The sequence below is a fragment of the Carcharodon carcharias genome, chromosome 32 (genome assembly GCF_017639515.1).
Source record: "Carcharodon carcharias isolate sCarCar2 chromosome 32, sCarCar2.pri, whole genome shotgun sequence".
Classification (NCBI taxonomy): domain Eukaryota; kingdom Metazoa; phylum Chordata; class Chondrichthyes; order Lamniformes; family Lamnidae; genus Carcharodon; species Carcharodon carcharias.
In genome coordinates this window covers 21,255,088-21,279,799 of record NC_054498.1, presented here as the reverse complement: position 1 = coordinate 21,279,799, position 24,712 = coordinate 21,255,088, and the positions used below count along the sequence as shown (strand labels likewise).

General features: G+C 41.3%; 1 protein-coding gene across 1 annotated transcript in view; it reads right to left on the bottom strand.

Moving 5' to 3' along the window:
* Positions 1-24,712, bottom strand: part of LOC121272136 (fibrillin-1-like) — a 639,088-nt gene that overhangs the window by 321,935 nt on the left and 292,441 nt on the right. The window contains exon 15 of the mRNA XM_041178628.1: positions 16,452-16,574. Coding sequence (XP_041034562.1) covers positions 16,452-16,574 — 123 coding nt within the window. The remainder of the gene's footprint in view (positions 1-16,451; positions 16,575-24,712) is intronic.

Sequence of the window (24,712 nt, the reverse complement as noted above, 5' to 3'; positions counted from 1 at the left end):
AGTAAGTTAATATTTCAGGGGTAGACCCTTTGTCAGAAAAACTAGCTATTTAAAAATGCAATGGCAGCAGTGCAGCAAGCAGGCAATATCGGCAAGAAGAATAGCAGCTAGATCAAAGAAGCAAGCGGCAAATTTTGAGAGTCCAACCTAGATCTTTTCGTAATAGACATATGGTGCATGAAGAACAAATGGGGCCTAGGAGGCTGGAGAACTGCCAGGCATGTCATCAGCAGTCTGTAGATGGAAGTGATTTTGCAATGAATGCCAGCACCTCGGAGTCCTTTGCAGTACAGGAAGAATTAAGGATCTCACTGTTACAGCCAAGGTAAGCAGTTTCTTTCCACTTGTAGTCCCTTTACATAACTTAAGAACGTAAGATATAGGTGTAGGAAAAGGTTATACGGCCTGATTAGCCTACTCCACCATTGAGAATAATTATGGTTGATCCTGGGCTTCAACTCCAGTGTCCCAACTACTCCCCATTTCCCTTGATTCCCTGAGACCAAAAATCTGCCTATCTCAACCTTAAATATATTCAATCATGACACATCCACAACCCTTAAGGGTAGAGAATGCCAAAGATTCAGAACCCTTTGAGTGAAGATATTTCTCCTGATCTTGTCCTAAATGATTGGAACCTTATCCTGAAACTTTGTCCCCTTGTTCTAGATTCCCCAATAGGAACAATATCTCAATCCCCTTCAGAATCTTGAATGTTTCAATGAGGTCACCAGGCATTCCTCTAAACTCGAGAGAATCTAGACAAAATTTACTCAGGAGCTCCCTCTCATCCCAGGAACCAAGCCAGTGTGTTTTCACTACACCACCTCCAATGCAATTATATCCTTCCTTAAGTATAGAGACCAAAATTGCACAGGAGTGGTCTCACCAAAGCCCTGCACAATGGAGCAAGACTTCTTTTTCCTGTACTCCAATCCACCTTGTAATAAAGACCAAGGTGCCACTTGATTTCCTAATTGCTTGCTGCGCCTGCATGCTAACTTTGTGTTCTTTGTACCAGTACACCCAAGACTCTATGAACATCAACACTTACAATTTTCACACTTTTTGAACAATGTTCTGGTTTTCTATCCTTATGACCAAAGTGAACAACCTCTCACTTATCCACATTAAACTCCGTCTTCTGCCTTGTTGCCCACTCAACCAGTATATACCTCTTTGCATTCCCTGTATCCTCCTGACAGCTTGCATTCCCACTTAGCTTTGTATCATCAGCAAACTTAGATACATTAGCATCTGAATCGTCATTTAAGTCATTTATATAGGTTGTAAATAACTGAGGCCCCTGCACTTATCCTTGCCACATTCCATTAGTTACAGCTTGCCAACTTGAAAATGCTCTATTCATCCCTACACTCTGCTTCCAGTCCATTATCTATCCATGCAAATACATCACCCCCAACTCCCTGAGGCCTATCTGATAAGCTGTCCAGGCCAAGTTTTCTTTCACCCATGCCACATTTAAAATTAGAGTCTCCCAAATCTGAATAATATCTTATAAACCACAAGTTGCAATCCTAAAACATATTAATCTTTAAATTATGCAAGCTCAGTGACATAGCCATATTTTAAATTAACCTTACACAAAGGAATGGGTAAATGATTTTTAAAAAAAAACAACAACCTGTATCAATACTACTTTAGCCAGTTAACTTCTTGGACAGAGTTTTATGTCATCTGCCACCATCAGTGACTATGTTGCTCCTCTATCGCTAAGGAAGACTGCCTCACCAGATACTGTGACTAATGGAGTGCTGCAAGGATAGGTGCAGGGGCCTCAGCTATTTTCAATCTATATAAATGATTTAGATGAGGATTCAGATACTAATGTATCTAAGCACTTCACCCTTAGACAGAAAACTTCTAGAATTTCTTGCACCCTGATTTACTCCATCAGTAAACATAGGAGAACCTACTGGTTTCTCTTTAGCTAGGCCTTCTAGGATATTTTCTGGAAGGACATCGTACAACTGTACTGAGGCTGCAGGCTTGCTTTTCCATTTCCAACATTTTGCCTTTACATGTCCTCTTTTATGACAAGAATAACAGATCTGTCCCTTCAAATCAAACTTATCCTCTGGACTTTCTCTGTCATTAACCTCAGAAGGGCAGGTCTTTTCACTCTGGCATTCTTCCTCACCAGAGCCAGACTTCTTTTCACTATCAATTGCTTGATCTGTCTAGTTCTCCGCAAGTTTCCAAACTGGGACCTTTTACTAATATGCCTGTGAGTCAATTTGTTAATCATCCCCTATTTCTGCAGTATCTTTTATTTTACAAATTTAACATTCGTCTAGGTGGGACTTTATTCCCAAATGACACAATTTTTAAATTCTTAAATGAGAATTAATTGTCTAAAGTTCTCACAGTCTTCCTCAACCTTCATCCACCCATCAAACACCAATTGCTTCTCTTTAGAAAATTTATCGAAAGTCTGACTCTGTTTTCTTTTCAAATTTCTGCATGTAGGCTCCTGGTACTAACTCATAGGCATTGAGAACAGCATTATTTACTCTGGCATTGTTACTTGATTGCTCTTCTGAAAGAGATGAGTATACCTTCAAAGCTTTTCCTATGAAAATACTCTGTAGGAGCACTGTCCATTTTTCTCAAATTATACAAAGTACAGTTATACTCCTTCCTCACAAGCACTAGGCAAATATTCTTCGCTAAATAAGGTGTTGGCATTGGGCCATCCTCAGTGCTCCCTTCCAGTGCACAAGCTTTAATCCATTTGTTTTCCAATTCAATTTCAAGTTTTTTCATTTCTCTTTCACTTTTTAGCTTTTTCCTTACTAATTTTTCTCTCACATTCCTTTTCTCTTTTGAATTCAAGTTTTTGCATTTCTCCTTCTCTCTTGTTTGAATTTCATTCTCTCTTTTTCTAATTTTGACCTGAACAGTAGCAGGCTAGTCCTTTCCTTCCTTAAGTTTCAAGTGCCAGTACTTCAACAATCTCCGCTTTCCCAACTCCTGATTTCAATTCAACCCCTAATTCCTCTGCTATAGCCTTCAAATTAACTTTCATTAAATATTTTAAGGCACTAACAGGCAAATCATCTCTCCCCAAAAATGCCTGAGCAATAGAAGTAGACAAGTTGATTTCTTACTGAATATGGCAAAAGTAAATGTGAAATCTAGTTTGTTTAAGTTCTGGAAAACTCCAGCATATCTATTTTCCTGTTTTCAAAATCCTGGATGAGCCTCCAATTAGCTACGAGCCCTGTAGAAACTGATAGCTTGTTTAAAGTAAGAAATCCCCATGACACCAACAGAAATAAAACCTGTGGACAAGATTTTACTTTTTAAAACTTTTAAACCAACTAAAATCAACATAGGTCAAACATTAATTAACAGATGAAAGATATTTCAAATAAAAATTTCACTTTAAATAGTCCATACAATAAAGATGCGCCACCTGTTGTTATATGTACTCGCATTACTTCCTGCACAAACATGGCATCATGTGCAATCTCATACGTTTTATAACTTAGCTTCCATTATGTAGAATCTCTCACTTCCCAATTGTTTCAGCCTGAGTCACGTTCACCAGCAGCCGTATTTCATCCAAAGTCCCTGCACATGGTTACAATGAACAAGACACATATCTACATATCCTCTCTCACTTGAGTCTCCCAGAGACTCCCTTCTCTGATCCCTTTATGTGGTCTGGCAACACTGAAACAGAGTGGGTCTTGTCCAGTGCACCATATCTTGCTCTTCTGATCTTAAGCTCTCTGTTCTTTTCAACTGTTAAAACACACAGTAACATAATTTCTGCTATATTTTCAGAGCTCTGCTTCAATACCTGGATCTATGCTGAAATACAGGTTCTGTGCTGAACTGCAGGTTCTCTGCTATATTTTCAAAGCTCTGCTTCAACATCTGGACCAATGCTGAAATACAGGTTCTGTGCTGAACTGCAGGCTCTGTTCTGAACAGTCTGCTGCAAGACAGACTGGATGTCAGGAAGGTATAATAATTTTCATAATGTTATTGGAATTTATTACAAAGTAAATTAATAGTGGAGTCTGTGTTTGTGCGTGTCTGTGGAGGGGGCGAACTTAATTAAATTAAAGGCAGCTGCCTGAAGGCTTTGATGTATCAGAAGATAAGCTAGGTTTGAAATGTTATTTAGGTAAACATGGGGGATGTTCAGAATAAAATGTGTAAAGGGAACACTTGCATTTTTAAATAAACCACTCAAAAGACGGAGTGAAATGTTACACTTAACCAGGAGAGGTTAAGAAACTGTGTGTTTATTTTTCCCGAAGACTGCTGGTAAAATTGGTACTATGATAGATTTTATTATTAGAGAGGTAAAAGTCCAAAGACTTAGTGAAGCAATGGGAATTTGCATTCAAAGGAGGAAATATACATAAAAGGTAGAGAAGGTTTTGTGTAAAGGAGGGAATTCTAAGATCTAACCAATATGAAAAGCCTCCAGCATCTAAGCCTCAAGCTGCTGTTTATAAGGAACTGAAGCTGAGAAAAACTCACTTTGAATTTGACTGTTCAGGGTATTGTATGTTACTTTGCCTGGGTCTTTTAAAATCTGTGTGTTTCACTATTGCCTTAACAGAGGTGTAACTGGGGTTTAGTTTAATTGGGGTATTTAGGAGTTATCATAGCAGTAACTTGTAGATCTATATATGTGTTTAAAATCATCTCTTCTATTATTAAAGATTTAATTTAGTTTTGTAAGAAACCTATAAGGCTTGGTGGCCTTCTTTTACTGAATTCAAAGCCTGCATCTCGAAATAGGTACAAATTGCAAAAATAGTTGTGGCAGCAGCTCCAAGTTTCCCTCTGGGATTTGGGCAGCTTGACATTTGCCATCCGCCTGCCATAACACTGAAATCCAACACCACCGCAATTAGCTTTCTATTTACCTTTTCCTTCGTAGCTTTCTTTCACAAAACTCCCCAGTTAGTTACCTTTGGTCCTAAAGGACACATCATACAGAAAGAAAATACAGGCTTTTCTCAAAGCACACAAGTCATCATAACTGATAAATTTGTAGTACAGAACTTGAATATTGCTGAAAAGAGAAATATGTTGTTAAAGCTTTTCATCTTGTACTCAGGACAAATGGAAGAGAGCCAAATGTCAAATGATCATAACAATTTATACGACAGGAGAAAAGGGTGCTGCTTGGTTGGCAAGTTGATTCTGATTGGTTGAGGCGTTGTCATGGAGAAGACAAAAGTAACATATCTATATGCATCCCCACCCCTTTCATGATATTACACCCCCTTCCTTCCATGCCGTCTGCCTGACAGAAGATGCCATCCCCACCCCATGCTGTGATCCTGCCTCACCATAAAACCTCGAGACTTACCTTCTCAGTGCAGCCATGTTCCTCTAATTAATGCCTTTGTACACTCACCAGCTACTGCAGACTTAAAAGAGGTATAAAAAGCACTTTCTGCCATCCCCTCCATATTGAGTTCCCATCTGCATCAAATTCCCCAGTTAGCACTCATTCTTCATCATCTCCATTCTGTGCTCCCACTGTTTATATGTGTGGTACTCTTTTTATTTATTATATTTACAGTATTGGAGGCTCAGAGGTTAGTAAATGGAAAATGGCTTCCAAAAGCTTTGGGACACCCTCTGTCAGGTCTGCAGATCAAAATACTAGCAGCGTGTCTTCCCTGCCGATTCTCAGTGGAAACTCATTTCTAGGATCCAATACAATTGGCATGCCTAAGACCTGCCTTTCTGCTACCTACTCTCTGCCAATCCTAGAAAAGAATCATAGAATGGGGTTAAAGCATAGGTGGCGGCATTCAGCCCGAAATGGAACTTGTACGCACCTACCCTTTCCCCATCATAGTGCAAATATTTTCTCCTCAGGTGCTTATCCAATTCCTTTTTTAAAGCCATAATTAAATCTTCCTCTGCCACAACCTGAGGTAGTGCATTTCAGATCCTAAACCGCCTAGAAAGAGCTTGCCCTCCCGTCATCATTGCTTCTTTTGCCATTCACCTAAGATCAGCATCCTCTGGTCCTCGACCCATCTGTCAATGGGGACAGTTTCTCCCCATTTACTCTTTCTAGACATCTTAATACCTTTACACATCTTTCAAAACTCCACTCAATTCTCTTGGAGTTTTCCCTCTTGATGCTGAGTGAATCTACATTAGGAGGCCAAAGCCTGAGGTGTGAGAGGTTACAAACATATGAAATCGGAGGAGTAGGCCATTCGGCCCCTTGAGCCTGCTCCATCATTCAATAAGATCATGACTGAGCTGTTTGTGTTTCGAATTCCACATTCCTATCTACCCCCGATAACCTTTGATTCCCTTGCCTAACAAGAATCTATCTACCTCTGCCTTAAAAATATTCAATGACTCTGCTTCCAATGCCTTCTGAGGCAGAGAGTTCCAAAATTGCATAACCCTCAGAGAGAAAGTTTCTCCTCATCTCTGTCCTAAAAGGGCAACCCCTAATTTTAAAACAGTGCCTCCTAGTCCTGGACTCACTCACAAGAGGAAACATCCTTTCCACGTCCACCTTGTCAAGACCATTCAGGATCTTATATACTTTAATCAAGTCACCCCTCACTCTTCTAAACTCCAGCGAAAAAGGCCTAGCCTGTCCAACCAACCACATAAGACAACCCACTCAATCCAGGTGTCAATCTAGTAAACCTCCTCTGAACCGCTTCCAAAGCATTTACATCCTTCCTTAATAGGAAGGCCAAAACTGGACACAATATTTGAGATGTGGTCCCACCAATGCAAAGGAAGCAGGGTTAATCATGATTTCCCTTTCATAAATCCATGCTGACTCTTCCTGATTACCTTGAGTTTTCTAAGTGCCCAGCTACAATATCTTTAATGATCGATTCTAACACCTTCCCCACAACAGACGTCAAGCTAACTGGCTTATAGTTCCCTGCTTTCTGCCTTCCTCCCTTCTTGAACACTTGTTACTTTCCATTCTGATGGAACTTTTCCAGAATCTAAGGAATTTTGGAAAATTAACGCCAATGCGTCTACTACCTTATCAGCCACCTCTTTTAAGACCCTAAGAAGAAGTCCATCTTGACCTGGAGACTTCTCAGCCCACAGCTCCATCAGTTTGCTCAGTACCGCTTCCCTAGTGATTGTAATTTCACCAAGTTCCTCTCTCCCTTCCACCTCTTGATATACAGCTATTACTGGAATGTTTTTTGTATCCTCTGTAGTGAAAACAGAAGCAAAAAATTTGTTCATTTCATCCACCATTTCCTTATTAACTATTAACTCCCCATTCTCTCTCTCTAGAGGATCAATACTCACTTTATTTACTCTTCTTTTTTATACTTGTAGAAACTCTTGCTATCTGTTTTTACATTTCTAGCTAGCTTCCTCTCATACTCTAATTTCTTTCTCTTGATGAACCTTTTAGTCATTCTCTATTATTTATATTCTAACCAATATTCTGAGCTGTCATTCAACTTTACGCAGTTGTATGTTTTTTCCTTATGTTTGATGCTTAAGTTTAAAATACCAGTATTAGACCCACTCTTCTTCATTTCAAACTGGATATAAAATTCAATCATATTGTGGTTGCGGCTATCTAGGGGTACCTTTACCCTGAGGTCATTAATTATTCCTGTCATAATACACAATAGCAAGTCCAATGCAACCTGCTCTCTGGTTGGTTCCAGAATGTGCTGCTCTAAGAAACATCTTGAAAGCATTCTATGAAACTCCTCACCCAGGCTATGACTGCCAATCTGATTTTTCCAGTTTACATATAAATTAAAGTCACTTATGATCCCATCCTTTTATCACATGCACCGAATATTTCTTCTTGTATGCTTTGTTCTACATTGTGGTTACTGTTAGGGGCCTGTACACCACTCCCACCAGTGACTTCTTTCCTCTGCTATTCCTCATCTCCACCTGATCTCCTGAACCAAGGCCATCTCTAACTATTGTACAAATGCCATCCAGACCACTCCAGTGGTCTGCACTGGAGCACTGCTTTGGGCTGCAATAGAGTGCTTAAGTTGGAGTTTGGTGAACGAGGGAATTTATGGGTTAATTTCCATCTAAAGTCTAGTCTTTCATTAATTTAGTAATTAACTAAAAATTGTTGTTTGGGTTGGAAGAAAGTGAGTTTTAGGCCAGCTTTAAAACAGGGTTTATACAGGCTCTGCTTGCAGCTATAACTAGTTAATTAGATAACTGGCTTAAACAGGGGTTTGGAGGCTAGATTCAGAGAGTATAAAAACAGGCCATCTTACAGTGCTGACTTTGTCTGCACTGGAGTGCTGCTTTGAGCTGCAGTAGAGTGCTTAAGTTAGAGTTTGGTGACTGAGGGAGTTCGGTGAGGAGGGAACGAGGTGATCCTTTGAGTACCATGAGTACGGTCGGGTAAGTATTTACTACTTTTATCGCTTATAGTTTTTAAGGTCTTATTTTGTGGTTCAGCGTTTGTAAGGGCTATATTCAGTGACAATGAGGAGCAGGGAAGAAGGGCCCTAGAATAATTGATATTATTTGATATTAAGTATCTTCCAAAAGGTTTAATTTAATTGGGTAGGTCATGCCAGGAGAGCTCAAAGCTGTGGTGTGCACCACCTGCTCTATGTGGGTAGCCGGGAAAATTTCCAGTGCCCAGGGCCAGCATGTGTGCGGGAAGTGTCTCCAGCTGCAGCTCCTGGAAGCCCGGGTTTCGGAGCTGGAGCGGCAACTGGGGACACTGTGGAGCATCCGTGAGGTGGAGAGTATCGTGGATAGCACGTATAGAGAGGTGGTCACACTGCAGGCTAAGAGTCCACAGGCAGGAAGCGAATGGGTAACCACCAGGCAGAGCAAGAGGACTAGGCAGGCAGTGCAGGAATCTCTTGTGGCTATTCCCCTGCAAAACAGATATACTTCTCTGGATTCTGTTGAGGGGAACGGCCTCTCAGGGGAAAGCAGCAACAGCCAAATTCATTGCACCACCGTTGGCTCTGCTGCACAGGGGAGGAATAATAAGTGTGGGAATGCAATAGTTATAGGGGATTCAATTGTAAGGGGAATAAATGTGACATAACATAATAGATATAACATACCAGGATGGTATGTTGCCTCCCTGGTGCTAGGGTCAAGGATGTCTCAGAGCGGCTACAGGACATTCTGAAGTAAGAGGGTGAACAGCCAGTGGTTGTCTTACACATTGGTACAAACGACATAGGTAAAAAAGGGATAAGATCCTAAAAGCAGAATATAGGGAGTTAGGAAGTAAGCTGAAAAGGAGGATCTCAAAGGTAGTGATCTCAGGATTACTATCAGTGCCACGTGCTAGTCAGAGTAGAAATAGCAGGGTATATCGGATGAACACGTGGCTGAAGAGATGGTGTGAGGGGGAGGGTTTCAGATTCCTGGGACATTGGGACCGGTTCTGGGGGAGGTGGGACCAGTACAAACTGGACGGGTTACACTTGGGCAGGACCGGGACTGATGTCCTGGGGGAATATTTGCTAGAGTGGTTGGGGAGGGTTTAAACTAAAATGGCAGAGGGATGGGAACCTATGCAAGGAGTCAGAGGAGGGAGAATCAAGGACAAGAACAAAAGACAGAAAAGGGAATATGACAAGTGATAGGCAGAGAAATCAAGGGCAAGAATCAAACTGGGCCTCAGTGAAAAATAGTGGGAACGGGACAAGTAATGTTAAAAAGACAAGCCTTAAGGCTTTGTGCCTTAACACGAGGAGCAGCTGCAATGAAGTGGATGAATTAACCACGCAAATAGATGTAAATAGGTATGATATAGTCGGGATTACAGAGGCATGGCTGCAGGGTGACCAGGGATGGGACCTGAACATCTAGGGGTATTCAGTATTTAGGAAGGACAGCCAAAAAAGAACAGATGGTGGAGTTACATTGCTGGTTAAAGAGGAAATTAATGCAATAATGAGGAAAGATATTAGCTCAGACGATGTGGAATCTGCATGGGTAGAGCTGAGAAACACTAAGGGGCAAAAAATGTTAGTGGGGGTTGTATATAGACCCCTGAACTGTAGTGGTGATGTTGGGAATGGCATTAAACAGGAAATTAGAGATGCATGCAATAAAGGAACATCTGTATTTATGGGTGACTTTAACCTGCATATAGATTGGGCAAATCAAATTAGTAAATGCCGTGGAGGAGGAATTCATGAAGTGTATACAGGATGGTTTACTGGACCAATATGTTGAGGAACCAACTAGAGAACAGGCCATCCTAGACTGGGTATTGCGTAACGAGAAAGGAATAATTGGCAATCTAGTTGTGAGGGGCCCCTTGGGGATGAGTGACCATTATATGATAGAATTCTTCATCAAGATGGAGAGTGATGTAATTGATTCTGAGCCTAGGGTCCTGAAACTTAATAAAGGAAACTATGATGGTATGAGGCGTGAGTTGGCTATGATGGATTGGGAAACGTTACTTAAAGGGATGATGGTGGATAGGCAATGGCAAACATTCAAAGAGCGTATGGGTGAACTGCAACAATTGTTTATTCCTGTCCGGCGCAAAAGTAAAACAGGAAAGATGGCCAAACCACGCTTACAAGGGAAATTAGTGATAGTATTAGATCCAAGGAAGAGGCATACAAATTGGCCAGAAAAAACAACAGACCTGAGGATTGGGTGCAGTTTAGAATTCAGCAAAGGAGGACCAAGGGATTTATATAAGGGGAAAATAGAGTATGAGAGTAAGCTTACGAGGAACATAAAAACTAACTGTAAAAGTTTCTATAAGTATGTAAAGAGAAAAAGATTGGTGAAGACAAATGTAGGTCCCTTACAGTCTGAAACAGGGGAATTAATAATAGGGAACAAAGAAATAGCTGACTAACTAAATACATATTTTGGTTCTGTCTTCACAAAGGAGGACGCAAATAACATACTAGAAATGTTGGGGACCACAGGGTTTAGTGAGAGGGAGGAACTGAAAGAAATCAGTATTAGTAGGGAAATGGTGTTGGGGAAATTGATGGGATTGAAGGCTGATAAATCCCCAGGGCCTGATAATCTACATCCCAGAGTACTTAAGGAAGTGGCCCTAGAAATAGTGGATGCATTGGTGATCATCTTCCGAGATTCTATAAACTCTGGAACAGCTCCTACAGATTGGAGGGCAGCTAATATAACCCCATTATTTAAAAAGGGAAGTAGAGAGAAAACAGGAATTATACACCACTCAGCCTGATGTCGGTAGTGGGGAAAATCCTAAAGTCCATTATAAAAGATTTAATAGCTGAGCATGTGGAAAACAGTGGCGGAATCGGATAGAGTCAGCATGGATTTATGAAAGGGAAATCATGCTTGACAAATCTACTGGAATTTTTTGAGAATGTAATTAGTAGAGTTGATGAGGAGGAGCCAGTGGATATGGTTTATTTGGACTTTCAGAAGGCTTTCGACAAAGTTCCACAAAAGAGATTAGCACATAAAATTAAAACGCATGGGATTGGGGGTAGTGTATTGAGATGGATAGAAAACTGGTTGGCAGACAGGAGGTAAAGAGTGAGAATAAACGGGTCTTTTTCTGAATGGCAGGCAGTGACTAGTGGGGTACCGCAGGGATCAGTGCTGGGACCCCAGTTATTCACAATATATATTAATGATTTAGATGAGGGAACTAAATGTAGTATCTCCAAATTTGCAGATGACACAAAGCTGGGTGGTAGGGTGAGCTGTGAGAAGGATGCAGGGATGCTTCAGTGTGATTTGGACAAGCTGAATGAGTGGACAAACGCATGGCAGATGCAGTATATTGTGGATAAATGTATAGTTATCCACTTTGGTAGCAAAAACAGGAAGGCAGATTATTATTTGAATGGCTATAAATTGAGAGAGGGGAATGTGCAACGAGACCTGGGTGTCCTCGTACACCAGTCGCTGAAGGTAAGCATGCAGGTGCAGCAGGCAGTAAAGAAGGCATATGGTATGTTGGCCTTCATTGAGAGAGGATTTGAGTACAGGAGCAGGGATGTCTTACTGCAATTGTACAGGGTCTTGGTGAAACCACACCTGGAATATTGTGTGCAGTTTTGGTCTTCTTACCTGAGGAAGGACGTTCTTGCTATAGAGGGAGTGCAGCGAAGCTTTACCAGACTGATTCCTGGGATGGCGGGACATATGAGGAGAGATTGAGTCAGTTAGGATTATATTCGTGGAATTCAGAAGAATGAGGGGGGATCTCATGGAAACCTATAAAATTCTAACAGGACTAGACAGAGTAGATGCAGGAAGGATGTTCCTGATGGTGGGGGAGCCCAGACCCAGAACCAGGGGTCACAGTCTGACGATAGGGGGTATACCATTTAGGACTGAGCTTAGGAGAAATTTCTTCACCCAGAGAGTGGTGAATCTGTGGAATTCGCTACCACAGAAAGTAGTTGGGGACAAAACACTATGTTTTCAAGGAGTTAGATATAGCTCTTGGGGTGGAAGGGGTCAAAGGATACGGGGAGAAAGCGGGAGCAGGCTATTGAATTGGATGATCAGCCATGATCATAATGAATGGCGGAGCAGGCTCGAAGGACCGAATGGCCTACTCCCCTCCTATTTTTTATGTTGAATAACAGTGCTGCCCCGCCACCTTTACCTATCTTCCTATTCTTCTTGAATGTCATATACCCCTCAATATTCAGGACCCAATCCTTGTCAACCTGCAGCTGTGTCTCTGTAATGGCTATCAAATAATATTTATTACTTCAATGTGCACTACCAATTCGTTTACTTTGTTATGAATGCTCAGAGCATTCAGGTACTAAGCCTTTAGTTTTGTCTTTTTATCATCTTTGTAACATATAGTCTTGATCACTGATGCATTCTTAGGCTTTTTCTCTGTCCCTTCCTGCCATTCTTTGAACCCTCATTTCCCATATTACTATTCTCCTCTCTTGCTTTATCTCTACTATTTGATTTACCATATCTTTGCATATTTGATCCCTTGCCCCCACTATGTAGTTTAAAACTCTGTCTACCTTCCTTGTTATGTGGCTCACAAGAACACTGGTCCCAGCACGATTCAGGTGTAGACTGTCCCAATGGTACTGCCCCCATTTTCCCCAGTACTGGTGCCAGTGCCCCACAAACCTGAATGCACTTCTCCCACACCAGTCTTTCAACCATGTAGTCATCTCTCTAATTTTATTTACCCCATGCCAATTTGCACGTGGCTCAGGTAATAATTACCTTTAAGGTTCTGCTTTTTAATTTAGTGCCTAGCTCCTCATACTCCTTATGCAGAACTTCTTTCCTTGTTCTACCAATGCCATTGGTACCTAGATGGACCTTGACAACCAGATCCTCCCCCTCCCACTGCAAGTTCTTCTCTAGCCCTGAACAGATGTCCCAAACCCTGGAACCGGGCAGGCGACACAGCTGTCTGGATTCTGACTCTTTGCTGCAGAGAACAGTGTGAATCCCCCTCACTATACTGCCGCCTACTATCACTGCATTCCTTTTTGCTCCCCGCAGCTTGAATGGTTTCCTGTACCATGTTGCCATTGTCAGTTTGTTCATCCACCTTGCAGCCCCTGCTGATCCTCCGGCCGTCTGGGTCTCCTTACCTGCCTCACTCGCAGACACACGCTCCTGTCCTTGAGCACTGACTAAATCAAAAGACCCTATCCTAAATGGTGTTGTAATTTCCAAGTTGCCATCTGGCAAGTATATCCACAGATCCAGGTCGAGCAGATGGCTAGACATTTGTTTGTTCAGACTGCCTTATTATGAATGCTTAACTGAGCTCTAAGAATGGTTGAAAGACCCAGCTCAGCAAAAGTCTGTTTACACCTTTGCAAAGGGGAGTGCTAACTTTGTTTGATTCATTGCTTTGAGGTTCTTATAAATTATTCTGTTTTTGATTCGGGTTTTCAATGCCCATTAGTTTATTTGGACAAGATTAAGAGGTGTTAAGAAGATTAAACCTCTTGTCATTGATAGCAGGCTGTGTTTGAATAATACTTCTATATGGTTGTAAGATGAGAAGTTTTTTTCTAAGAGATTTCCAAAGCTTATTTTGTCAATTTCAGGAATATTTCAAAGATTTGCTAGGCTTACCAATGGCTCATTAGTTTTATACGTAGTGGATACTGGAAGAGTGGGTATGGAGGATGCACGGGGACACGGAAGGGACTTGGGGATATAAGAGGACAAACACTAATGGAAATGCTATGGAAGCAGCATGGATGATATGAGGAGGAAATGAAAGGCCATGGAGGATAAGGAGGGAGCATGGAGCTAACACGGGGGATATGAGGGGGTATGTTAGTGGGTGGGTGAGGAGTAAGTACTAAGGGACCTAAAAACCACAGGCAGAACTTGGATGATGCCCCAGTACATTGAGGCAGACCTTCTAGCCAGCCCACCTTACAACCCGCACAACTCTGTCGCTGCCTCAGGCCTGCTTCTGGGAGTGGAGTTTCCGACTCCAGCCGAACCCCAACTCCCAGGGACCAAAATCTCGTGGGATTTACCCAACTTTTAGAAGTCAGGAATGTGAAATCAGAAAATAGCCCAATCCATGGTTCCTGAATCCACGGGGAAAACCCAGTCCCTCATCTCTAAGGAAAACAATCCAGCAAGTCCCTCCTTTCTGGAATAATTCCTATAAATCTTTTCTGCACCATCTCCAAAGCCTTCACATCCTTCCTAAAATGTGGTGCCCAAAATTGGACACAAAATTCCAGTTGAGGCTGAACCAGTGTTTTATAAAGGTTCATCATAATTCCTTATTTTGTACTCTATATCTCGATTTATAATTGTCAGTAAAGAGGGTCAGACTGTCCATGTATTTGAAGTGGTGACACAGATTGTTAAAGAATCCTCTTGGGACTCAGAAGCTCTGAGACGAAGGCCAGTTTAGTCCTAAAAGGATTGTGATATTCTACTAAAACCGAGCAGCACTAGCATCTCTCACCTCTGACATCATTTCAGTAGAGCATGAGCGTAGCCTTAAAACAGCACACAGAAATTCAGGGAGAGTGAGAAAAAGCATGCTGTGAAAATACATGTATAAAAACAGTTTGTGTTATGAAGTCTACTGTTGCTAGGTATGCCTGTCCCTTGATTGTTTTTTGCGTTTGATGGTCTGAGTGCAATGCCTCTGCTGAGAGACTTCTCAAGTAGACTTCTTCTAAAAAATGCTCAAAATGGTTGACTTCTTCTTTGGTGCAGGTTTACACTACATACCTCTCCGATCTGCTCATCATATATACATATATGACAAAGTTCTTAGCGAGCCCCATGATAAGGGTTCATGGAAGGAGGGCAGAAATAAAAAGATCTCTTTGCTGAAATTGTTGAAGGCAGCTTGGAGAATATATTCTTAGCACAACCAAGAAGACAGTTTTTACTAATTGATTCGTCAAAGCTGATATTCTAGACAAAATTTTTAAGTTACTCCTTTTATTTACTAATTTTAGTTAAGTCAAAGGCGTAATTCTGAATTAAATGTCAGCTTTTCTGAAACAGCAGTTTTACCCTCATAATTCTAACATTTGTATACATCCACCATTTTGGACGTCAATTGCAGATGCATCTTTTGCCAGTAAGCAATTTCACTATAACTTAGCATGCATTTAAGAATGGGCATATCAAACATAACACAAATTCCAACCATTATGCCAGAACTACCCTACTTCTGCCCATCCAAAAATCACGTAATTTTGAGCGGCTACTGTCAAAGCTCAAAGTTGAGTTCTCCCTCTGTAGATGTGAGCAGACCTACTGAGTATTTCCAGCCTTTTCTGTATTTATTTCAGGTTTCCAACATCTGCAGTACTTTATTCTTGTCAAAGTTATGAAGTCAGATTGGGGAAACTTGGCCTTGGCACGGAAGCCTTGGAGAGGTGATCTTATAATGGTACAGTTAACCGAATAGACAAAATAAATCTGGAATATTAGTTCCAATTATTAAAATTTTAAAAACACAACCTGAAACAAGCATAACTGTTTATGCTAAAACAGTTAGCATAAAGCCTAACTGTATCTAAAAACAACAAATAACATCAACGGTAGCTAATAGACAAAAATGTGAAAATAAACCCCATCAGGGAACAAATAATGTAAGCTGTGGTTTATAAAAGTAAAAATATGAGCTGTACCCAATTCCCAATACTAGTCAAAACTGTTAAATATTATAGTGAATTACATTCGGTGTAGCTAATATTACCTTATATTTGTTGTCACACGCAGCAAATTAAATTACTTTAAGAGAAAAACCATTTTTGATTCTACAGAATGTGACTAATGGTTAACCCCCTCAAAAGAAAAATGTAACTACATATGTTGAAATTTAAAATAGACTTGACCAGGAAAACATGAACATTTTGGAATCTTGTTTATGCAAAGCAGATTTAAACAGTACAATGCACTTTTTATGAATGTTTAGGTAGTTTATGCTCTTTTTAAAAGTTTGATCACTGCGTATATTTCAATTTCCTTACCAACGCAGACTCGCCCATCAATTCCAATAGCCAAGCCAGGAGGACATTCACATCTGTAGGAGCCATCCGTGTTGACACACCGCCCATTCATACAAATTCCTGGTGTAAGGCACTCATCAATGTCTGTTGAAAAGCAAAAGATACACTCATTAAGACAAAATATAAATCATGGAAACATGCATTCCTGTAAGTAAGGTTGGGTGAATCTGGGTTACAGGCAAATCTTCTAAATGATTTACTGGCACCTTGAATGTTACAAGTTGTCTGTACTTCAGAACTCATTCCTAGTACAAGCCATAAGCCCTCTGTGTGTTGTATTTCCTCACAGTACAACTTCATTCTTTGAAGTAGAAAGCATTTCTTGCCTAATTTTTTTTCTGGATATAAACACTAAATAATCAAAATTGGCAATCTGCTGCAATGTTCCAGTGAAGCTCAACGCAAACTGGAGGAACAGCACCTCATCTTCCGACTAGGCACTTTGTTTAATATTGAGTTCAACAACTTCAGATCATGATCTCTCTCCTCCATCCAATACCCCCTTTTCCAATATTTTATAATTTTTAATATATATTTTTCTTTTCCCACCTATTTCCATTATTTTTAAAAGTATTTCCATCCATTTTTTTATCTCTATCTTTTAGCCAATTTCAATCCCTTCCCCCCACCCCACCCCCACTAGGGCTATCTGTCACTTGCTCATCCTGCTTTCTACCCTTAATGTCATCATTAGCACATTCCTCAGCTAATATCACCACCATCAACACCCCTTTGTCCTTTTGACTATGACATCTTTGGCAATCTCTTCTTTGCCTCCACCTATCACTGGCCCTCTATCCAGCTCTACCTGTCCCACCCCCCTCAACCAGCTTATATTCCACCTCATTTCTATACTTCTTAGTTCTGATGAAGAGTCATATGGACTCAAAATGTTAACTGTATTCCTCTCCGCAGATGCTGTCAGACCTGCTGAGTTTTTCCAGCTATTTTTGTTTTTGTTTGCAATTATCTAGTCTTGCTGAAAAAATAGACATGTCTAAGTTTTTACTCATCAAGATACTGCAAGGTTACCAATATAACAACAATTTATACTGTATGTGAAGAGTGCTGATTGGTTGGCAAGTGGCATTGCCATGGAGAATGTACCATTGATGCTGACTGACAGTTAACTGCCAAGCATTGTTTGAAATGTAAATCAGGCAGATTGACCCTGACTGGTCAAAGCATTTCCCTGAAGAATAAGTCAGCGGATGGCTGTCACTTATTTTGTTTAGCTGAAACAGGAGCAATGTATGCACATATTCTTTCTGTGAACAGGGCTCTGTGTATTAATATATGTTGCTCCTAGTACACGCAGCTGCACCACAATGCAAACTTGACTGACAATATTAAATTGGTTGCTAAGAATTACCCCTATGAATCATCCAATGTGGTACTTTTGGAGAGGATACTCCAAGATAGCAAAGTTGAGGGATGTTTTGTTGATTGTGACTATGGCGTCTTGGGAGTTTGTGTCCAGGGAAAAGTTGGTACAAGATCTCCTTCTTTTTCAGATTTATCACAAGGCTGAAGCATTCTGAGGCTTGGGCACCCCAATGGTATCGTCGCACTCTGTGGATTGTTCGTTCAGGAGATTGTTGCAGTGCTTTGCGTTACAAGAGAGAATCTCATATGTTTCCGATAGGAACTGATTGCTGTCCGTGAGAGGATAGGTGTCACACTGTTGGTTTTGGGGCTATAGACAGATCACATACGTTTATGGAAAGCCTTCAGATCATGCTTATCAGCATATTCTAAAACTCTTCCATCATCATGTTAGACTTCACCTTGTTGGCACAGTTGCATCATCAGTCAACCTTAAATTATTAAATAATACTGTACATAAGTTTAGTGATTAAAAGCCCTAATTTGTATGTATTATTGGGATCTTGTTAAGAAGTCTTAAAGTTGGCATCTCTTTAAGTGCCAGGTGCTGTTATGTAGCTTTAATGGGGAAAAAAATCCACAGGAGTGAACTGAGGTTGTAGTTGGGCTCCAGTGAGTCACAGAATTGTTATGGTGCAGAAGGAGGCCATTCGGCCCATCGTGTTTGCACTGACTCTCTGAATGAGCATTATGACTCAGTGCCATTCTCCTACTTTTTCTCCATAACCCTGCATGTTGCTTTCTATTCAAATTATCATCTAATGCCCTCTTGAATGCCTCGATTGAAGCTGCCTCCATCACACTTCCAGGCAGTGCATTCTAACTCTGAATGACTCGCTGTATGAAAAACTTTTTTCTCACATCGCATTTGCTTTTTTTTGTAAATCACTTTAAATCTCATTCTCGATCCTTTTACAAGCAGGAACAGTTTCTCCCTCTCTACTATCTCCAGCCCCTCATGATTTTGAACACCTCTGTCTAATCTCATCTTAGCCTTTTCCTCTCCAAGTAGAACAGTATCAACTTCTCCAATCTATCTTCATAACTGAAGGTTCTCATCCCTAAAACCATTCTTCTAAATCTCTTCTGAACTCTCTCCAATACCTTCACATCCTTCTTTAAATGTGGCACACAGAACTGTAAAGAATACTCTAGCTGAGGTCTAACTATTGTCTTATACAAGGTGAGCATAATCTCCTTACTCTTGTACTCTATGCCACTATTAATAAGGCCTAGGACACTGTATACTTTATTAACTGCTATCTCCTCCTGTCCTGTCACCTTTAATGACTTATGCATATACGCACCCAAGTACCTCTGCTCCTGCACACCCTTTAGAGTTCTATCTCTTATTTTATATTATCTATCCAGGTTCTTCCTACCAAAATAAATCACCTCACACTTCTCTGCATTGAACTTCATCTGCCACCTATCCCTCCACGCCACCAACTTGTCAATGGTCTTTTGAAGTTCTACACTGTTCTCCTCACAGTTTACAATGTACAAACTTTGAAATTGTCCCCTTCACACCAAGATCTAGATCATTAATATATATCAGGAAAAGCAAAGGTCCCAACACCGACCCCTAGGGATCTCCACTACAAACCTTCCTCCAGCTGAAAAAATATCCATTAACTATTACTCACTGTTTTCTATTACTCAGCTAATTTTGTATCCACGTTGTTACTGTCCCTTTTATTCCATGAACTATTACTTTTCTTTCAAGTCTGTTGTGTGACACTGCAGCGAATGCCTTTTAGAAGTCCATGTACACCACATCAACAACATTTCCCTCATCGACCCTTCCTGTTAATTCTTCAAAAAACTCCAGCAAGTTAGTTAAACACGATTTCCCTTAAGTATTCCATGCTGGCTCTTCCTAATCAACCCACATTTTTCCATCTATTAATTCTAACTTGAATAATTGTTTCGAGAAACTTCTCCACCACCAAAGTTAAACTGACTGGTCTGTAATTGTTGGGTTTATCCTTACAACCTTTTTTGGATAAGAGCATAATGTTTGCAATTCTCCAGTGCTCTGGCACCTCCCCTAAGTCTAGGGAAGACTGAAAGATTATGGACAGTGCCCCTGCAATTGCCACTCTCACTTCCTTTAATATCCTTGGGTGCATCTCATTTGGTCCAGGTGCCTTGTCAACTTTAAGTACCGACAGTTTATCCAATAACTCCTCCTTAACAATTTTGAACCGTTTTAGTGACAGAGCTTCCTCTGTGTCACCATGGCCTTGGTAGCATCTGGTTCCTTGGTAAAGACAGATGCAAAGTATTCATTTAACACCTCAGCCATGACACCCCCCCCCACCCCATCTGTAAGTCCCCTTGTTAGTCCCCAATAAGCCCTAGTCCTCATTTTACCACCCTTTCACTATTTAAGTGCCCATAAGACTCTGGGATTCCCCTTTATGATGGTTGCCAGTCTTTTCTTATAATCCCTCTTTGCTTCTCTTATTTGCTTCTACACCTCCCCTCTAAACATTCTGCTTTCAGCTTGGTTTTGAATTGTATTTTCTACTTGTCATAAGCACCCTTTTTCTTCTTTATCTTAAATTCCATCTCCTTTTTCATCTACGGAGCTCAGGGTTTGTTTACCCTACCTTTCCCTTTTGAGGGAATATACCGAACCATTTCTTCTTTGAAGGTAGCCCATTGTTCAGCTACAGTTTTCCCTGCCAACTTTTGGTTCCAGTCTATCCGGCCCAGCACCATCTTGGCTCATTAAAGTTGGCTCTCCTCAAGTTAATTATTCTTATTCTGGATTGCCCATTGTCCTTTTCTACCATCATCCTAAACCTTACGATACAATGATCACTGTCTCCTAAATGTTCCCCAATTGCCACTTGATTTAATTGGCCCACTTCATTTCCAAAGACCAGGTCTAGCAGTGCCTCCTTTCTTGTTGGACTGAATACATACTGCTGTAGATAATTGTCCTTAACACAATCTAGCAATGCGTGCCCCTCTCAGCTCTTTACACTACCACTATCCCAGTCTATATTCAGGTAATTGAAGTCCCCAAGTCCCTAAGTGATCAATAATATTTGTTGTATCTCTGTATTTTCCCTGCAGATTTGTTCCTCTACATCCTTCCCACTAGTTGGTGGTCTACAGACTACACAGAGCACCATAATTGTACCCTTTGTGTTCCTTAGCTCTAGCCAAATTGGTTCTGTCCTTGAACCCTCTAGGACATCCTCTTTCTCCAGCACTGCAATGCTCTCCTTAGCCAATACCACCACCACCCCTCCTCCTTTTCTTCCTTTCCTATCTTTTCTGAACACCTTGTACCCAGGAATATTTAACACCTTGTCCTGCCCTTCCTTGAGCCAGGGCTCTGTTATTCACATAATTATTCCACATGGCAAGGAGACAGAGGGTGATGGTGGAAGGTTGTTTTTCTGATTGGAAGCCTGTGATAAGTGGTGTATTGCACGGATCAGTGCTGGGACCTTACTGTTTTTAGTGTACATTATTGATTTGGCCATGAATATAGGAGGTACGATCAGTAAGTTTGCAGATGACATGAAAATTGGTGGTGTCATAAATAGTGAGGAGGATGATATAGACGGGCTGGTAAGATGGGCAGAGCAGTGGCAAATGGAATTTAATCCTGAGAAGTGTGAGGTGATGCATTTTGGGAGGACTAAGATGGCAAGGGAATACACTATGAATGATAGGATCCTAGGAAGTACAGAGCATCAGAGGGACCTTGGTGTACATGCCCAAAGATCCCTGAAGGCAGTAGCACAGGTAGATAAAGTAGTTAAGAAGGCATATGGGATACTTGCCAAGGCTTAGAATATAACAGCAGGGAGGTTATGTTGGAGCTATATAAAATGCTAGTTAGGCCACAGCTGGAGTACTGTGTGCAGTTCTGGTTGCACACTATAAGGAGGATGTGATTGCACTGGAGAGGGTGCAGGGGAGATTCACCAGGATGCTGCCTGGCTGGAACGTTTCAGCTATGAAGAGAGACTGAATAGGCTAGGTTTATTTTCCTTGGAGCAGAGAAGGCTGAGGGGCATAAATAGAGGCATACAAAATTATGAGGAGCATAAATAGAGTAGATAGGAAGAAACGTTTCCCCTTAGCAGAGGTGTCAATAACCAGGGGGCATAGATTTAAGGTCAGGATCAGGAGGTTAGAGGGAATTTGAGGAAAAAAGATTTTCACCCAGAGGATGGTTGGAATCTAGAATACACTGCCTGAGGGGGTGGTAGAAGCAGGAACCCTCACAACATTTAAGAAGTATTTAGATGAGCACTGGAAACGCCATAGCATACAGGGCTTTGGGCCAAGTGCTGGAAAATGGGATTAGAATAGATAGGTGCTTGATGGCTGGCACGGACACAATGGGCCTGTTTCTGTGCTGTATAACTATGACTTTAACACTCACTAGCTTAGATACAGATTCACATAGATACAGTATAATCTTGATTTAGACTTTGTTACTTTCTCCCTCACTCATACTCCACCTATTAGTTTACTATTCCCTATTCTAGTGCTACCTGTCTTTCCCAGTATCTTGTGCATCCTGGTATTACTTTCTAATATTATCTCCATTCCCATGCCCCTGCCAACTCAGTTTAAGCTCTCTTCAACAGCACCAGCAAAATGCTCTGCAAGGAACTCAGTCCCGGCTCTGCTCAGGTGCAACCCGTCCGGCTTGTGCAGGTGCCATCTCCTCCAGAGCTAGTCCCAGTGTCCCAGGAATCTAAAGTCCTTCCCTCTTGCACCATCTTTCCAGCCACGCATTCATCTGCTTTATCCTCCTATTTCTGTACTCACTTGCACGTAACACTTGGAGTAATCTAGCGGGCACTACTTTTGAGGTCCTGCTTGTTAATTTGCTACCCACTCCCTAAATTCTGACTACAGGACCATATCCCCCTTCCTATCTAAGTCATTGGTATCAATGTGGACCACGACCCCTGGCTGTTTACCCTTGCCCAGAAGAATGTCCTCCAGCTGCTCTGTGACATCCTTGACCCTGGAACCAGGGAGGCAATATAACATCCTGGAGTCACATTTACAGCTGCAGAAACCCTGTCTGTTCCACCAACTAATGAATCTCCGACACTATTGCTCTTCCTTTCTTCTCCCTCCTCTCCTGTACATCCTAGTTAGTCTAGTTTAGCAGGAAACAGAAGCCAAAGATACAATGTTGATTGACCAGGTAGATGGTCTGAGGACTAGATGTTCAGAGGACCTCCAGTTAAGAGATACAAGTTAAGGTTAGATCGTTGTGGGGAGGCCAGGAGCACCCTGCCCTTTGATCATGTGCTGCAAATATTGGGTTAAAAGTTGTGTTGACACAGTTGCACATACTTGGGCTAAATGCTGCAAGGTTACCTTCAAAAATGGCATAAAAATCCAGTCTGTGCATTAATAAGCACTTTGAACTTGCCAAGGGATAGCATTTGTCACAGAACATTGGCTGGGGGACAGTTGTCAGGAGAGTTAGCAGTAGGCATTTACAGCACATTAACATTTGTGTAGGACATTATCGAACCATTTCTTCTTTGAAGGTAGCCCATTGTTCAGCTACAGTTTTCCCCACCAACCTTTGGTTCCAGTCTAACAGGCCCAGTACCGTTCTTGCCCCATTAAAGTCAATGAATTTTTGTCACAGGTTGAGGGGTTGCTGTAAGAACCTAGTATTCAGTTTAGTGACAAAAGTGATCGTCACAGGTTGAGGGTTTGCCGTAAGAACCCAGCATCAGGCTTAGTTAGTGGCTAAAGTAATTGTCACAGGACTAAGGGTTGCTATAAGAATCCAGTGTTAGAGATCAGTTAGTTAAAGACTAACTTGGGAGAATCAGTATTAAATATAGTGTTAGTCATTTTGGGAAGGCTACAGTTTTTTTAGGAAGCTATTTCCATTAGAGAGAGAGAACACTCAACAGCAGGCAGCCATGAAGCATATAGTTTCAACAATTAAGCATATAGTTTCAACAATTAAGGTGGACTGGAAGCTTCAGCGGCTAATGTAGACTGGGAAGTTGTGGGTTGAAAAAGGATCTACGAGAGTTGAAGTTTTAAAGCTGCAAATGGATTTGTATGTATGTTAGAGTTAGGTTGACCAAACAAAATTCTCGAAGGATTTCACAAGTCTGGAGACTAGGTTCAAGGAACCAAGAAGATGCCAGAAGCAGAGAAGTCTCGGGATCCACGGGAAAGATAGCCCGACACGCGATGAACGTGTGTACTGTGCCATGCCTCGACTAGTGAGATATTAAATGTCATAGAAACATAGAAAATAGGAGTAGGAGTAGGTCATTCGGTCCCTCGATCCTGCTCCGCCATTCAATATGATCATGGCTGTCCACTATCTCAATGTCATACTCCCACTCTCTCCCCATTCTCCTTGACGCCTTTAGTGTCTAGAAATCTATCTATTTACTTAAATACATTCAGTGACTTGGCCTTCACAGCCTTCTGTGGTACAGATTTTCACAGGATCACCACCCTCTGAGTGAAGACGTTTCTCCTCATCTCAGTCCTAAATGGCCTAACCCGTATCCAAGTGACCCCTTGTCTAGACACCCCAGCCAGGGGAAACATTATCACTGCATCGAGTCTGTCCAGCCCTGTTAGAATTTTATATGTTTCAATGAGATCCCCTTTCATTCTTCTGAACTCCAGTGAATACAGACTTTGTTGACCCAATCTCTCCTTACATAACAATCCTGCCATCCCAGGAATTAGTTTGGTGTACCTGAAGTGACTAGTGGGACGCCACCACGATCAGTGCTTGGGCCGGAGTATATATCAACGATCTGGATGAGGGAACTAAATGTAATATTTCTAAATTTTCT